Consider the following 17,290-nt stretch of genomic DNA (forward strand, 5'->3'; position numbering starts at 1 on the left):
AAACAGCCACACACGTGCGCGCGTGCTCACGCATGGGAATTTGATGAGCAGATGGGACACGGAACTTAAGAGGCGCCCTTAGGCCATCACAACCCTTCTGTTCCCAACACAACACGCACTTGGTCCAGACTTCGGGTCCTGTGTGGTTTACTGACTGGCTGAGGGGCCTCAGGGCTGCTGTGCCTATAGTGCTTGTGCATTGGAGGGAGAGTATGTGCTAAGCAGTGGCTTCTGTCCTCTCCTCCCCTCCCCCTCCCTCTCCCCAACAGGTGATTGGGAGGAATGGAGAGCCCTCCCTCTCCCCCACCCATTCCTGAGCCCGAACAATGCCCTCCCCAGGCCCCAAAATAGCCCCTGAGCTTAGCCAATTGTCCTTTTATGGCCCTGTCCCTATTGTGCACTGCAGGGAGGGGGGCTGGGGTCAGGAGGTGTCTGGACAGGATAAAGGCCAGGCCTGGGAGCCTCACCTACCCTGCTCTCTACTTTCCTTCTTTCCACATCCCTCTCTGTGCTTACAGCTCCCATGGCCCCCAAAAAGCCAGACCCCAAGAAGGACGATGCCAAAGCCGCCAAGGCGGCTCCCGCGCCCGCGCCCGCGCCCGCGCCAGCGCCCGCACCTGCGCCCGAGCCCCCCAAGGAAGTAGAATTTGATGCCTCCAAAATCAAGGTGGGTGCGGGAGCTGAGTTGCAGCAGGAAGGACAGGGCACATCAGTGGATCCCAGAGTGGGCTACTCAGTGTCAGGCCAGACTCTAGAAGGTGAGCGCTGAGCTGAGGCTGGAAGTCTCCACGCAGAGGTCAGGCCAGCCCTGGGGGCTTTCAGGCTTCAGGAGGACTGTGCAGGCAGGACTCCCCCAGAGCTGCCCAAGGGCAAGTCTTTGGTGGTTTTGGAAACTGTCTCTTGCCCTTCTTCCTGGACCTCACATCCTTGGGGAATCCCGGAGCCCCCTGGACCCCAACCTCTGTGGCCAAGTAGAGATCTTCCTCGTCCAGCAGTGGGGGGTCTCACTTCCACGCCAAGTCCCCCGGGGGCCCTGGGTGGAGAGTGTGAGGAAGTGACGCCCCTGCCCAGGCTGGGTCACACTCACCCCTACCAGAGTGGCCGAGCCCCAGAATTAGTCGAGCCTCAGCTTTTAGGTGGGGAAGTTGAGGCATGGGCTGAGTAGATCATGTAGGAAATTGGTCTTGGAGCTGTGACCAGTGGAGCCAAAGCTTCTTTCCCCAGTTAGGAAGTCTTTCTCAGAGTCTAAACTTGGAGGGAGAGCCATGACTCCCACCTGTGGTATTTGCATAGTGGCACGTACCCTGTGTCCTGCCTGTGCCCTGTTCTTGGCTGGCCACCGGACACTGCTGCCCTGGCTGCTGGTGGGGTCCCTGTGGAGCCCTCCCAGACCTTCACGGCTCCTGCATGTCCGGCCAGACCTGCGGCCCAACTGCACGGAACTATCTCCTGTGCGTGAGCCCTTCCTGGAGGTGCCTACCTTGTCCCTCAAGACACGGGTTCAAATCCCACCTTTGCTCCGTCCTGTTCACTCTGGGGCTTGGTCTCCTCAGATGTGAAATGGTATAATAAACCTTCCTTGCAGGCTACTGGGAACTATTCACAGAAAGTGCTCTTCGGAGTCGGCTCCCTGAGCCCCAGCCACCCTTGGGTCCAAACTTGTGTCTGGCAGGTCCCTTGCTGAGGTCCGACCACCCCAGGCCCTGTGTGGCATTGTCCAGTGTCCCAGGATCTGAGGCGGGCACAGACTCCCCTCCGAGAGGCAGCTATAGGGAAGCCCCTTGGGCTGGCCAGTGAAAGGCGGGAGGCTTTGCCAGGAGGCCAGGGAGCCTAATCTCAGCAGGCTTCCTGGTGGTGAGAGCTCAAGGGGCTGGGAACAACTGTTCTCAGCACTGGGTGGGGACAGGCGTGACAAGGGGGCAGGGTTCCTCTGCGCTGATGTGTGCCGTGGAGGCGGAGGTCAGTGGGACTCCCAGGGAGCAGCAGTGGGAGAGGTGCCAGGCACGCCCCCTCTCCCAAGTTCCTTTCCCTCCTGCAACCTTGACCTTGGGGTGAGTGACTGCTGCGATAAAAATAGACCTGATATCTAGTGAGGAGGGGGAAACCAGGTCCCAGGAGGCCTCCTGACCTCAGGTGGCTCTGGTGCAGCCTCAGCAAAGACTCACCCACACCCCCCTGACCCCCATGCTGCGCTGCGGTGGGGGTAGCCTCAGGCTCACGGACCATGTGGGTGACGGTGCCCAGCACACACACACGTGTGTGTGATTGCACACACGTCCATCTCACACACACACGTGCACGCGGTCCTGTGGATATGCTCTCATGCTGACAGAAACCATCTGGCCCGTAGCCTCCCCCTTCCCCCTCCAGGAGCCCTCCCCAAGGAGGTGAGGCCACCCATCTCTCTCGTGTGCATGGTCCCACCCGCTGGGCCCCAGGCCTGCTGGGGGTGGGGGGCAAAGCCAGTCTTGTCAGATCTTGTGGCTTCAGACACCTCTGTCCAGGACCGGGGGTGACAGGTAAGGCCTACACTGAGCTGGGGACTCGGGGCACCAGGCCCGCCTTCTCATCTCTTCCCTAGATGCGGCCCACCGGCCATCAGGGTCTGGGCACATGCAGACCCAGGGCCCTCGTTCTAACAGGTCGGGAGGGGGCAGGAGGCAGGAGGGTGTCAGGGGAGATGGCAGGAGGTCGTGGGTGCTGGAATGGGGACAAGTTGGGGCAGCCAGGCTGAGGCCTGGGCCCACCCTCTGGACCAGGCCAGGCACTCAGAACCTCTGGGGTCTCCTTTCAGATCGAGTTTACACCGGAGCAGATTGAAGGTGAGTGAGGCTCTGGAGCCCACGGGCTGCAGGGTGGGGCCCAGGGTCCCCAGCCTGAGAGTCCTGCCAGTGTGGCGTGAGCGGGGTGGGCTGACACTGGGGGTGTCCACAGTTCACCGCCTCTCCTGGCAGAGTTCAAGGAAGCCTTCATGCTGTTCGACCGCACACCCAAGTGTGAGATGAAGATCACGTACGGGCAGTGCGGGGACGTCCTGCGGGCGCTAGGCCAGAACCCTACACAGGCCGAGGTGCTCCGTGTCCTCGGGAGACCGAAGCAGGAAGGTTGGTTTACGTTGGCGCCAAGCTGGGGAGACCACCAGGGTGGGCCACCTGTGGTGGGACGACACGGGAAGCCCCCTGCTCTGCGCTCTCCTGACATCTTCCCATTGTCTGGATGAGGACACTGAGGCTGGTCTCAGGCTGACAGGGCAACCAGCAGTGAGTCTGCTGGACCATCTGGCCCCCTGCTGATTCGCCGGGCCTGCTGCTCACAGGAAACTGACGGTGCAAATGGGCTAAGGCGGCTGCTGGGAGGGCGGGGGGCACCCAGCCCTGGCCACCCTATGCTCAGTGCCCTTTCCTTGTCTCCTCCGTGTCTCTCTCGGGCTCAGGGCCCCAGATTCCCTCACCACTTTTGCCAGAGAGGTTTGCCTACTTTGCCCCAAGGCAGAGGGAGACTTCAGCCCTCTCCCCAGGTTCAAAGTCCCAGGGAAGGTCTCTGATTGGCCCCACTGCTCCTGGCCAATCACAGGTTGTGGGGAGGGTGGGGTCTATAAGAAAATGGCACTATCTAGGGTGGTTCACCCAAAGGAGAGCAGAGGTGCAAGACAGAGCCCGCTGTGGCGCCTTGGCAGCAAAGTGTCCTGTGCACAGCAATGGATTGCGTAAACAATGCATTTTGGCTGTAAAGTGCCTCGTGCTGGTGAAGTGCCTTGTAAATGGCTAGAGGGCTTTGGGACCTTGTGAGGGCGACAGCCCTTCACTGTAAGGCCCAGCGGAAGGGGGTGCCCATCCCGCCCCTCAGAGCGAGGGACCAAGGACCATCTCTCCACAGAGCTCAACACCAAGATGATGGACTTCGACACGTTCCTGCCCATGCTCCAGCACATTTCCAAGAACAAGGACACAGGCACCTACGAGGACTTTGTGGAGGGGCTGCGGGTCTTTGACAAAGAGGGCAACGGCACTGTCATGGGTGCGGAGCTCCGCCACGTGCTGGCCACTCTAGGTGAGGGTCGCGGCCTCCTCACCCCCACCCCTCCCTCGGGGGGCATCCTGGGAGAAACCACTCCCTCCCCTGCTGAGCCGGTGCCTCATCTCTGAAATGGAGAGAGTGACACAGTCAGGGAGCCTCTGTGGCCGGCGACAAGCAATGTGGGGAGTTTAGAGACTTCGATAGGGAAGAAGGAAATGTGAGGGTGCAGCTCACAGAACCCCAGGCGGCGGGGAGGACAGCTCTGAGGACAGTGTAGGGCACTGTGGCATAGCCAGTGGGGTCAGCTCTGTCCCCATGTTCGTTGTCTCTAGGTCACATTCCAGGGACACAGGAACTAAGTGGCCCAATAGGTTAGGTACCTGCCTCTTGGACACCTGGACCCCCTCATCTGGCTGGCAGGGGCACCCCCTTCTCAAAGTAGCTTTATTACACAGCAAATGTTTATTGAGCACCTACTATGCCGACTCAAAGCAGCTTTTCCCTGTACAAAACATTGACTGAACGACTACTGCCTGCTTAGCCCTGTGCTGGTCTCGGGCTGTGTGTGTGGCTGGGGGTAGGAGGTCGCCCCCCGTTGCAGTGAGGGGACCCGCACAGCACACCAACGCCAGAGGAGGGAACGTGGCAGACCTGTCTGGAGAACATAGATGTTGTCTCTTGGTCTCCTCCACCATCACTCCTCAAGGCCCTCAGCTTCACCCCATGGGCCCTTCTCGAGCCTCAAAAGGCTGCCCCAAGGAGCTGCTTTCAGGGACACAGTGGGGCTGGCCTCCTGGTGATGGGAGGAGCCCCCAGCAGCCCGTGAACAAAAGAGGATGGTGTGAGCTGAGACTCGAACACCGAGCCGGCTCCTGTTGTGGACAGAGCCCAGGCTTGGAGGGGGCGCCGGGCCTGCACCCCAGGCCGCACCCTTTCTGACTTGTAGCTGATTCTCCTGGTCTCAGAAATGGGGGTGACGGCTGAGGCCTTGTGAGCCAGGATGGCCGTGCCAAAGTGAGGTGTGGGAACGCTAGGGAGGCAGACCCACCACCCAGAGGGGCTCAGTGGCCCCCCACCCTTCGTGCCTTCCGGTGGTGCTGACTCAGCCTCCCGCCCTTCCAGGTGAGAGGCTGACCGAAGATGAGGTGGAGAAGCTGATGGCGGGGCAGGAAGACTCCAACGGCTGCATCAACTACGAAGGTGCGCTCAGCAGGCCAGGAGCTGGTGGGGGGCGGCGGGAGGACCGGAGCCCTAGGCTCCTGCCCTTGGCTACCCAGTGCTTGAGCCACTCACTGCCCCTTCTTTCCAGCATTCGTGAAGCACATCATGGCCAGCTGAGCCTCCCATCCCAGGTGAGACCCCCACTTCTTTCCATGCCAGCTGCTGCCTCTGCTGCTCTTAGCGGAGATGGCCTCACGCCACTTTCATCTGGATCCCTTGTCGGCCCCCCCAGCCGCGCCCCCCCCCACCCCCGTCCCCACCAATCCCAGTTCTCAGTTGGCATCCTGCTGCCTCGCTCCGCCCCATCCCCTGTAACCTGTGACCACCTTTGCTCTCAGGGAGCCCGGGAGGACACACCAGAGACGCTCAGCCCCCCTCTGATGCTGACATCAGGGGCTTGGAGTTGCGGGGAGCAGGGAGCGCATCGAGGCTCCTACATCAGCAACCTCAGCACCACCGTGCAGACAGCCGCAGACAGCCCTGCCCGTCATCTCCCTGTGCATCTCTGTCCTCATCCCGGGGCCTCATGAATAAAGGGCTTTTGTCCTTCCTTTCTTCCTCATTCATTCATTCCTTCATTCCTTCCTTCCCTCTCTCTCTCTTTTCTTTTCTTTAACGTTTTTTATTTATTTCTGAGAGAGAGAGAAAGAGAGAGGAGAGAGAGAGACAGCGTGAGCAGGGGAGGGTCAGAGAGAGAGGGAGACACAGAATCTGAAACGGGCTCCAGGCTCTGAGCTAGCTGTTAGCACAGAGCCCGACGCGGGGCTCGAACCCACTAACTGTGAGATCATGACCTGAGCCGAAGTCGGACGCTTAACTGACTGAGCCACCCAGGTGCCCCTCTCTCCCTCTTTTCTTTCCCCTCTGTGGCCCTTTGGTAATATGTGTGAGCCCCACATGGTGAGCCCTGGACAAAATGAGGCGAGTCATGCTGAGATCTGGCCTCCTTGCTCCCCTTCAAACCACCCCATCCCCCTGCTGAACCCTCTGCGCCTGTGCACCAGGACGCGGGGTAGGAGCAGGGCTGAGCTGGGAGGGTCTGGGTGCCCCTCCCTTGCTCTTGTCCTCCCCTCCTCCCCCTGGAGGCAGCAGATGTGCTGTGGCCCCCAACACAGGGATGCCAGGGGGTGTCTGAACTGTCTCCATCCACCACCAGTAATCAGGGACCCGTGGGGCATTGGCCCAGGGCCTCCCATGTTGCAGGTGGGGGAACTGAGGCCCAGAGCAAAGTCACACTGAGTCTCATTGGGTATGAATAGCAGGCCAGGAGCTAACTTTGTCCCCAGGCTATCAGAATGGAAGGGGCCTTAGACCCCTGCCTGACTCAGATGGGGAAACTGAGGCACTCTGCCTGTGGTGTGGCTGTAGGCCAAGGGAAGAGGCCTTACTGGGGAAGTATCTGGGGTCCCCAGAGGGTTGCCCAGCCCAGGGCTTCTCACAGCAAACTGCGCAGTCCCTGCAATGGGACTGGGGGAGGTACATACGCAGCCTGCAAACCATGTCCGTTGCCCACACTCTGCTTGGGGCCAGGGCCCCTCCCCTCCCCTTGGAGCTCAGTGGGGAGAGTGAGGGGGGACTTGGAGGAGGCGATCCATCTGGTTTTGATAGGGAGGAAAAGCAATGCCCTGCAGAGAGGCTGGGGGCCCTAGAGATCAGGGGTGTGGGGGAGATCAAGGGTCAGAGTGGGGAGTGGGCCACACAGGGTTGGAAACAGCCCGCAGGCCAGGAGGACCCAGGAGGTCAGGGCAGCTCCGTCAGGGTGCATTCCCATGGCCTCCTGTGCATGGGAGGGCCTCAGCTTGTGAGGTGCGCATGTGGCCGTGTGGGTCGCTGCCTGAGGGAGTGGTGTGGAGGGGTCCTGTCTGCAGGCGTGACGGGATTGTGAGTGTGAGCGCATGTGGGGAGTGTGCCCGCGGGGCATGTGAGACAGTATGCATGAGGGGGTGAGTGTCTGTGCGGGAGCCCTGCTCATGTTCCTTTCATTTTCCCAGAGTTTATTGAGCACCGAGTGTTTGCCAGGCTCTGGCCTAGGCCCTGGGAACACGGTTGTGGAGAAAGTGTCAAAACCTCTGCCCTCACGGAGCTCACAGAGGCCCCACAAGTCACTAACCATAAAGGGTGTCAACAAGTGATAAAGGCTGAGGAGGGACCCAAAGTGGGGAAGAGGATTTGCAGTGTGTGTGTGTGTGTGTGCATGTGCGTGCGTGTGTATGAATGAGAGTGCAAGCATGCACGCTCACGTGTTTAAGAGCTAGGAGGGGGTTGGCATGTTAAATAACAAGGCCAGTGATGATTGGAGAAGGTAATAGCTGGGGAAAGACTTAAAAAAAGAGGAGATAGTACCCAGAATATATAAGGATTTCTACAACTCAACAGCAAAATGAGGAATAACTTGACTCAGAAATGGGCAAGACTTGGGGTCCCTGGGGGGCTCAGTCGATTGAGTGTCTGACTCTTGGTTTCAGCTCAGGTCGTGATCCCAGGGTCTTGGGATGGGGCCCCAAAGATTCTCTCTCTCCCTCTGCCCTTCTTCCCTGAATGAGCACTCTTTCTCTCTCTAAAAAAAATTTTTTTTAAATGAGCAAGACTCGAATAGATATTTCTCCAAAGAAGATCTACAAATGGCCAATTAGCATGTGAATAGATGTTCAACACTAATTAGGGAAATGCAAATCCAAACTGCAGTGAGATACCACCTCACACCCATTAGGAGGACTATTACCCATGAAACAGAAAACAACAAGTGTTGGCGAGAATGTGGAGAAATCGGAACCCGCGGGTGCTGTCAGTGGGAATGTGAAATGGTTCGGCAGCCATGGAAAATGCCACGGAGGGTCATTACAAAATTAAAAACGTTACCACATGATCCCAGCAATTCCCTTGCTAAGTACATACCCAAAAGAATTGAAAGCAGGGACGGAGAGATACTCGTACATCAATGTTCAATGAGGCATTATTCACAATAGCCCAAAGGTGGAAATAGCCCAGCACCTGTGGACAGATGAATAGATAAACAAAATGTGTATACACACAGTGGACTGTTATTCAGCCCTGAAAAAGGAGGACATTCTGACACTTATTACAACATGGATGAAATCTGAAGAAGTTACGCTAAATGAAATAGGCCAGATATGGACAAATGCTGTGTGATTCCACTTGAATGAGGTACCTTGAGTCCTCAAATTCATAGAGACAGAACGTAGAATGGTGGCTGCAGGGGGCTGGTGGGAGAGGAGAATGGGGAGCTGGTAAAGAAAAAAACCCAAGAGGGGAACATGGGTGGCTCAGTTGGTTAAGTGCCCCACTCTCGATTTTGGCTTAGGTTATGATCTCATGGTTTGTGAGCCTGGGCTCTGTGCTGACAGCACGGAGCCTGCTTGGGATTCTCTCTTTCCCTCTCTTTCTGCCCCTCCCCTGCTCACATTCTCTCTCTCCCTCTCTCTCTCTCCCAAAATAAATAAGCTTAAAAAAAACAAAACAAGAGAGGAGAGATGGGATGTCTCAGCTGGGCTTCCCCAGCTTCCCCAGCTGAGACAGGAACCTCAATGCAAGTGGTGTCCCTGGGAGGTGACCCCAGGGAGCATGGGAGAGCAGCTGGAAGGGAAGGAAGTCTCTCTGGGGTGCATGGGAGCAGAGAGCATGTGGATGGTGGGGGCTCAGCCCCACTGGGGGCCTCCAGGAGATGGCTGGCTGTCCTACTGAGGGGTTAAGGGAAGCAGACTCTCCAGCTATCCCGAGGTGGGCTAGAACATTTGTGTGGGGCGTGTCAGCATCTGCTCCAGGCAGCCACGTGGGCATCAAGAGAAGACATTCCTGCAGAGGGCACAAAGACCCTGACCTGGGAGCGGACAGCGCCAAGGGGAAAGTGGCGGGGCCCGAGTCAGAGAGGCAACAGAGAGCCTGCGGCCCCGGGAAGGGCTTTGGTGTGTGCTCCGGGGAGACGTTTTATCGGTATCACTCTGGCCACCGTGTGGAGAATGGACCTGGGGACACTAGCAGAAAGAGGGTGGGAAGACTAAGGGTCCAGGAGAGAGACCCAGATGAGAGGCAGAAGCGTGGCCAGCAGAGATGAGAAGCAGTCAGACTGCAGGTCACTTTGAAATCAGCCTCAACAGTGTCTTGGGCAGATTGTGAGGCTTTCTGGTTCCTTTCCTTGTCTCAACGCAGTCTGCTCCAGCCCCAGGCAGGTGACGGGCGGTGGCCTGCTCTGTTTCAGTGCAAGTCTGGCTGGCTGGTGGGGTAGTATGTGGTGGCCTCTGCTAGTGGGGGTGTCTCCTGAGTACGTGTGACCTTGCTGTACTCTGGCTACCCCCCTGGACAATTGGTGGCCGAGGGCCCTCGCAGGAAAGCAGGGTCTCCCGTTGGCTACAATCAGGGCAGGGAGCCCCGTGACCAGCTGATACCTTCTGGGCAGCCCCCACTTCATGCCTGCCCCAGCCACCTCCCTCCCGGACACCAAGGCTGGGAACGGCTGAGCTCCCTTTCCGAAGTCCCCAGGGGCCACTGGGACTGGGACACGTCAGCTTTTTCTTCCTGGGGATGCCCACCCTGGGCTGGAGCTCTGCAGGCAGAGATCACACCTCATCTCCAGACAAGAAGTGACCCGGCCTCCAAGTTCACGTCTACCCTGGATCCCAGGGGATATATTGCTCTCTCAAGAATGCCTGCCCCTCTCTGGTTTCCAGAATGGCCCTGCAGGACTCCCAGGCTTCCTGAGTTCCTGGGAGCTACCACCCCACTCAGCTTGCTTGGTCTGGCAGTGGAAGGGAGTGTCCCACACACTCCCCCAAGGCACTCTGCAGCCCAGACACACCGGTCTTCCTGTGTGGATGAGGGGGGCAGGCTGGAGGTGGCTGGGGTGGTACAGCTGGGGCTGTTGTGCTTGGTAAGCTCTGGCTGGGGCAGCTGGGTCCTACTCATTGAGACTCTCCTTGGAATGTGTCTCTGTCCCAGTCATGGTCACGTTGCCCCTCTGGGCCTGTTTTGCCTCTTGTATATGGCTGTGCTGTGTGAGCTCTGGCCGCTGGCTGTGGGTACAAGTGTCACAGTGGATGGGTGGGGGGATCCAGGGGAGCCACTCAGCTGCAGGGGTGAGAGTTTCCCTCACTCAGCATCCCCCCCTCCCGGACCTTGGCTGGGTGAAATGTGTATCTCTGTGTGTCCCTGTGTGTTTGTGCTTGCCTGTGCCCACAAGCATGCCTGTGTGAGTGTGGCTGTGAGTGCCCGTGTGCATACCTGTATACGTGCGTGCTGCTTGTCTGTGCATATGCACATGGGTGTGTACCTGTGTGCATGTCTGTGTCTGCATGCGGGTCAAAGTGTGTACGTCCTGGGGGCTCTGCTGAGTCAGTGCAGGGGCTGGGCGGCCAGCGCTGCCAGCCGGGCTGTGGCCTTCCCGCAGTTGCATAAACACCGTCCCAGCTGCCCCCTCAAGCAGGGTGGTCGGCCTGTGGCCCTGTGGCCGGTGGCAAGGGATGGGGGCAAACCCTTTGCCCCCTTATTAGGCTGGTCCCTCCATTTCTCAAATGCCAGGTCACGTGCCCTGTAAGGTGGGGTCTGAACTGGGGTTTCTCCATGCCTCACTTTTCCCCATGTGGTCTGAGGCCTGATCTTTGAGGTCTTTCTTTAAAAAAAAAATTTTTTTTAATGTTTATTTATTGAGAAAGAGAGAGAGAGAGAGACAGAGAGTGAGCAGGGGAGGGGCAGAAACAGGGAGACACAGAATCCGAAGTGGGCTCCAGGCTCCAAGCTGTCAGCACAGAGCCTGACGTGGGGCTTTGGACCCAAAGATGGTGAGATCATGACCGGAGCCGAAGTCGGGCGCTTAACCGACTGAGGCACCTAGGCAGCCTTTCTGAGATCTTTCTAAGGTGGCAGGAATATTCCCCTGTGGTTTCAGTCCTGGTCCAGGCTGATCCAGAGGGTCAGTGGAGCAGCCGGGGAAACTGGGGGCCAGGAGCAGAGTTCAGCCTCAGGACCCTCGAACCAACCATCCCTCCTCTGCTCTGTCGTCCCTGCATGGCTGCTTCTGGCCCTGCTACACCCTGCATCCTCTCTCCAAACACCATCCTCAGGGATCGTGGGGTCACCACTGGGACACGGACTGGACAGCACTGAGGGGCTGAGAAGGCCAGAATCTCAGGCTGAGGCAGGATGAAGTCAGGCAGGGTCTTGAAGACATCAACTATTTTTGGAGGAACATCTTACGAGAAGGAAAGAAATCAGACTTGCAGGTATGAGAAATTGGACACTAGGGCTCAAAGCACTCAGCAGCAGAGGGGCCGACAGAAAGCTGATGAAGATGTTGAGGGAAATCAGAGGTGGAGTAAAAGGGTCCCAGCCACAGAGTGTATGAAATCAGAGGCAGGGTGTGGAGGGATGCAGGGGAGATAGGAGGAGAGGCGGAGGTCAGGCAGTGGTGCGTGTGAGAGGCAGCCTTCAGTGCTGTGAGAGTGTGTGCTCGGGGATGCCAGGCTGGAGCGCTCTGCTGTTGGTTCTGAAGCTTTGGGCGGTGGGGAGGGCTGAGGGGAAGGGGCCAGAAGGAGTCTGTGGGTGCCGGCCCAGTCACACCCCAGGACTGCTGACCCAGTCGCCTCAGAGAACAGCAGGAAAACCCCAGACCTCGAACCTGGTGACCCTGGCACAGAAGTGGCTCCCTGGGGTTCTCCCAGGTCCCTTCCACCCAGCCCCAGGCCCGCCCTCACCCCAGTTTGGGGGTTATTTGTTCCCGCTTTCCCAAAGCCGCACAATCCTGGTTTGCCCAAACGCTGACAGAGCACAGCTGGAATGTGGAGAGTGTGTGAGTATGTGTACGCGAGGCTCCCTGGGGCCGACCGCCCAACATGCCCTCTCCGGTCTCAGCAGCTGGGGCCCAGGGCGCCTTGGACAGGGGAGGGCCTCGAAGGTCAGGGCTGGGAGGGCCCCCTGCCAGCCCCCTTTTCCCCAGCCTAGCTGAGGACACTGGGGATTCCACAATTTTCTTCCAATCTGTGTTCCCTTCTCTGGCCTATGGGTCGAGTACCTCATCCACCTATCCAGTGAGGTCTTGGTGAGAATAAGTATGCCAGAGCCTTTCTGGAGGGGTGTGGGGTGGGGTGAGGTAGTTGGAAAACTCTGGAACTCCAGAGATGGGAAGACAGTGGCCCTTGGGACATCTCAGGTCTTGGCCAACTTTCTGATTTTTATACTTTGGTCCAGCTGAATATGAGTTCCCCTTTCCCCCACCATTCCCATGCCCTGGGTCTGGAGGCCTCGATCTTCCCTCCCCTCAGCACCTCTTCCACCTCATTCACCTTCTGGTCTCTTCCCCTCCCTCCCACGGTATGCTTAGAAGCCACTTAAAGGTGGTTCAGAATGACAGCCCCAGCTCCGGAGCAAACTGGGAGAGGTAGTGAGCACCTTGCTCCAAGGGGTGTGCAAGCAGAGGGAAACCCACTCTAGTCAAGAAGGCTGCAAAAGAGGTTCTTGTGCTGGTAGAGTTTGGAAGCAATTGGGTGTCCCCAAGGCCCAGGGCCCAGCTGGTGACAATATCCAAGAAAGTTTTCATGAGAGAAAAGTAAGGCCCATGTTGGTGGCCCATCGCCTTTCCATGAAGCTCAATTTACCCATCTTCACGGCCTGCCTGTCTTTCTTCCAAGATCTCATGTGGCCTACTTTTTTTTTTTTCTGTCTTGAGACTATCCTTTTGTTTACAAAACAATGCTGATGGTAGCTGGTGGCTGTTGTTTTCATGTCTTTAGTTGGCAAAATAAGACCTTACAAATCAATTTTTAGGTTTTGAGAAAATCTCACAGAGAAAATCTGCAATCAGCATCTCCCCAAGCCCCTGGATAGAAACCCCTGAATGAGGCTCCAGGTGCAGTGGAGAAGGGGGTAGAGACCTGGCGGGGACAATGCAGTTGGGCTATTAAGACAAACAGGCCCTGATGGGGTTGGGGCTGGGGAAGGGGACACTCAGGGTCAGGGTAGGGGTGGGGAAGATGCTTCCACTCCCTTCATTGCAGAGTCTGGGACCCTGTGACTCGGAGTGTCCCCAAACCTCTGGATGCCTACACCTGTTCCCACCTGCAGCTGGAAGTGGAAAGCCAGTCGCGACAGCCTCTTGTCCCTAGCTCAGCATGGGGGCGGGATGGTGGCTGCAGAGACAGGATGGTACGTGTTCAGTTGGGAAGAGAAACAGTGCTCAGGGCCGAGGAACAGATGTGGGGGGAAGCTGAGCACATCCCAGGAGCTTCGGGGTTCCTTCTGCATGGCCTGATCTGAGAGAAGGGGCCCAGGGCTGGGAGCCCCCAGGAGGGAGATACCCAGATCCCCAGCTCTAGGTGAGGCCAGCTCCACTGCTCAGGTGCTCAGGCTCTGTGCAGTCCAGCCCCCAGAGGGTGCCTTCCTTTTTTTTTTTTTTTAATGTTTTTATTTATTTCTCAGAGAGAGAGAGAGACAGCGTGAGCAGGGGAAGGTCAGAGAGAGAGGGGGACACAGAATCCGAAACAGGCTCCAGGCTCTGAGCTAGCTGTTAGCACAGAGCCCGGCGCGGGGCTCGAACCCACGAACTGCGAGATCATGACCTGAGCCAAAGTCGGGCGCTCAACCGACTGAGCCACCCAGGTGCTCCAAGGGTGCCTTCCTTATAGTAAGGGGGTCCCTGGGGTAGGTCTGAAGAGTAGAGCTGGAGGTGTGGGCAGGCCCTGGGCCCCCAGCTTGGGTGGATGGCGCCAACCCTCCAGGGCTACATCACAGAGTGACTCTTACCCTCTTAAGAACCCCACACGTTGGGGGGACAAGGCTGGCTCTCGGGTCTGCAGGGGCAAGATGGTATCAAGAGTGGCCTTCAGGGGTGCCTGGGTGGCTCAGTCGGTTGAGCCTCCGACTACAGCTCAAGCCATGATCTCATGGTTCGTGGGTTTGAGCCCCACATCGGGCTCTCTGCCATCATTGAGGAGCCTGTTTCAGATCCTCTGTCTCCTTCTCTCCGTGCTCTCTCTCCCTCTCAAAAATAAATAAACATTAAATAAAAAGAGTGGCTTCCAAAGTCAGTCCTCGGCACCCCCAGGTTGCCTGCCCACCCCACCTAGGCTCCTGCCTCAGTCTCCCCCGTGGTCATAGTCCCTCCCCTAGGTGGAGGCCCTGACGCCTGCAGGCTCTGGGAGCAGGGCCTGGGTCAGACCCCGTTTAACTCATCAGTACACATCCAGCACATGTTTGCTGTGCCCCCAGCTCTTCCCCAGACGCCGGGACGCTGTGGCCAGCTGACACAGAAAATGGCTTTGCCGGGTCCTGCTCTGGCCGTGGCCCCGCTCCCAAGTGCCCTGTCCTTACGCCTTGGCCTGTGCTTCCAGACCCATCTTGCCATCCCTGAGTGGATGAGGAGGGACCTCTAATTCCATTCATCTGGAGTGGGCACCTTGCCTCCCAGCCCCAGATTCCGACCTCAAAGTTGGGCAGGAAAGGGCCAACCTCTTTTCTTCCAGGGCAAGTCTGATGAGCAGCTGTTTGCTTGAACACCCCCAGCAACAGGGAGCTCACCCTCTGTTGAGCGAGCGGGCAGTTCTCTGATGTGGGGCAAAAATTTGTCCAGGGCCTCCCTAGTTCTCCAAAACTGGGTCCTGAGGACTGTTGCTCCCCGGCCTGGCGTCTAGGTGACTCTCCAGGCTGACCCCAGCCCTGCCGTCCTCTGGGCTGATCCCCTGATCCAGGATAGGCCTCGCCCTCTGTAAGGCTGCTGACTCCGCCGGAGCTCAGTTTAACGCCCTGAGCAGGGCGGGGACCCTGAGAACTGTTCTAGCACCTGCTCCAGGCAGGGGACGCCGGGGCTGGCTCTGCATTGTAGAGGGGCCTCTGGGATCACCAGTGTGGAAGGTAGCCCAGAGAGGGAAGCCCATAGAGGCAGGGAGGACAGTGTGACGAGAAGGTGACAGGGCAGTGGGGGACACATGGGAGAAGAGCTTGGGGGGAGGTAAGGTCAGGTGGAGACTGTGGGGGGAGGTCCCTGCAGGTTGTCCTGGAGCTCTAGCTCCAAGCCTCAGTTTCTCTCCTGTGCTGAGCTGGAGGTGTGGAAGCCTCTGCCTTTCTGAGCCCTGGAGAGGCCCCTTCTGGACTCTGAGCTTCAGGCTGGGGATGGTGGTGGGGGGTGTGTGTGTGGGAGGCGACAGCTGCTTTGAAATGTGGAGAATAATAAAGCGAGGAATGTCTGAGCTCAGGGGAAAAAAATACCCCCCACCCGCTGGGCCTCCCACCCTGCCCGGCGTAATGAATTAAGTGCAGGGAGGCACGTTTCACGTGGGGGCGCGGGCGGGGGGAAGCTAGAAGGCCCCTAATGAGAAACAGGGTCCTGGGTGGGGTTACTAGGATCTGGGGCCAGGGGCCACCTGACCTGAACCCTGGGGGTGCCCTCACTCCCCCAAAACTTCCTCTTAACCTCCCTTTGTCTGCATGTGAGAGGGGGTGGGAGCTGCCTCATCCTGGTGCTGACCTCTGACCCTGGGCTGCACCCCAGTGCTGGCTCTAAAAGTCAGAAAGGGGAGAAAGGGGGGCTGACTTGGAAGGACCACCTCTTCATTCTCACTCTTCCTGAAGCTTTTACAGAGCGCCAATTGGGTGCACCCTGGGTCCAGGATGCTGGGGCACACGCTGCCCCCTGCTGGATCCCACCAAACCTGCAGCAGCCGCCTCTGACCAGCAAGCCCCAGGCCACTGACACCAGGCCACCTCCTGGCTTCTAGTCTCCACAGTCCCTCCCCATTCCTCCGCCAATCCCTCCCCCCAAAGCAGCCGTCCACCCCTATATCCCTGGCCCCAGCTAGGCTCCCCTACCTATCTTCCTGGGGCTTGGACACCAGCACCTCCCAGTTCAGCACTACCCTTCCAGTCCACCAGTCTGGGGGATCTGGCTTTTTCACAGGTCACCTTCCCCCACCTCTGCTCTCTCCCTCCCCAGTGACCTTAATGTTCCCCCAACAAAGCCCACACTCTCAAGGGATCCCCTGTCTCTTATCTGGTGGACTCCCATCCATCTACCTGCAAAACCGCCTTCTAAAAGACCACCCCTTCCCAGGGGCCCTGGGGAACAGTGGGTAATGAGTAACGTAACCATCAGCAATAGGGTGAATTCTCAACAAAGGAGCCGGAGAGGGGTGGAGACAGGTAGGGGTGTTCCTGGGGCTTCCCAAAGAGCCTGGCCTCCCAGCTTCTGCTGGCTTGGGGCAAAGCTCCCACTTTATTTTTAAGAAGTCTGGCCCAGGACTTGGAGCTCCTTGAAATATTCTCCCCCACGTCCCTTCCCTCCCCCACCCACTTTAATTAAAACCATTGTTTTGCAAGCACATGTTAATTAAAAAGCAAACATGTTTTGCTAAGTAATTTGGAAGCTCTGGTTATACAAACCAGAGTCATTCCAGTTAAGAAAAAACACCACCCTCCCCCAGCTTGCCCCAGTGTCTCGGGAGCTGAGGACCCCTTTGCCCACAGTAGATGCCTGTCCCTTTAGAGTTTACACTCCGCATAGGGGTCTAGCCAGGCCAGGGGGTCCTTTCTGTCTCACAGGTGGGGGCCTGGAGATGACTCAGAGGCGTGGAGCTCTTGGCCAGGCTGGTGAGGAAGGGGGACAGACTCTTGTGCCCCATCCTGCAGGCAGAGCCTTGTCTCAGAGCCACGGCCCAGCTGTGGGGTGGGGGTGGGGGGATGGGAGCAGACAACTCTGCAAGCCCAGCAGGGAAGGCTGGTGGATGCCTGGTGGCCAGGGCCACACCCCCACGAAGGTCTCTAGCAGACGCCCAAAGTTGGGACACTTGATCCTTTAGGTGAGGGCCGAAGGCAAGGACCGGCCTGATGGGTCAGGGGCACCCTGGATAATGGGAGACATCACCTCTAGCCCCGGCTCTGCACTGCCTGGCGATGGCCACAATGCCATGCCCCTGCCCTGGCTCCTGGCCCTGGGAGCGCTGGGGCCTCTGAGGCCCTTCATACCCTGGGCAGTAACCTCAGGGCCCATTGCAGGGTTCAGGGACCTCCAGCCCCTCCTGCTCCCCGCCGCTGGCAGGGATGGGCGCATCTCACC

At 58.2% G+C, this 17,290-nt stretch overlaps 1 protein-coding gene across 1 annotated transcript; it reads left to right on the forward strand.

Moving 5' to 3' along the window:
- The first annotated feature begins 523 nt into the window (after nucleotides 1-523).
- MYL3 (myosin light chain 3) lies at nucleotides 524-5,789 on the forward strand. Its single transcript, XM_039228301.1, has 7 exons — nucleotides 524-667; nucleotides 2,795-2,822; nucleotides 2,955-3,104; nucleotides 3,877-4,050; nucleotides 5,140-5,217; nucleotides 5,327-5,369; nucleotides 5,577-5,789. The coding sequence occupies exons 1-6, from the start codon at nucleotides 524-526 to the stop codon at nucleotides 5,353-5,355; spliced, it is 603 nt and encodes a 200-aa protein (XP_039084232.1). The 3' UTR covers nucleotides 5,356-5,369; nucleotides 5,577-5,789.
- Nucleotides 5,790-17,290: the final 11,501 nt, after the last annotated feature.

This window comes from Hyaena hyaena, unplaced genomic scaffold (assembly GCF_003009895.1).
Source record: "Hyaena hyaena isolate Hyena2069 unplaced genomic scaffold, ASM300989v1 scaffold_30, whole genome shotgun sequence".
NCBI lineage: Eukaryota > Metazoa > Chordata > Mammalia > Carnivora > Hyaenidae > Hyaena > Hyaena hyaena.

Coding starts and splice junctions, on each gene's coding strand:
- MYL3 (XM_039228301.1), top strand. CDS start 524: ATGGCCCCCAAAAAGCCAGACCCCAAGAAGGACGATGCCAAAGCCGCC. Junction 668..2,794: donor TTGATGCCTCCAAAATCAAG/GTGGGTGCGGGA, acceptor GTCTCCTTTCAG/ATCGAGTTTACACCGGAGCA. Junction 2,823..2,954: donor TACACCGGAGCAGATTGAAG/GTGAGTGAGGCT, acceptor CTCTCCTGGCAG/AGTTCAAGGAAGCCTTCATG.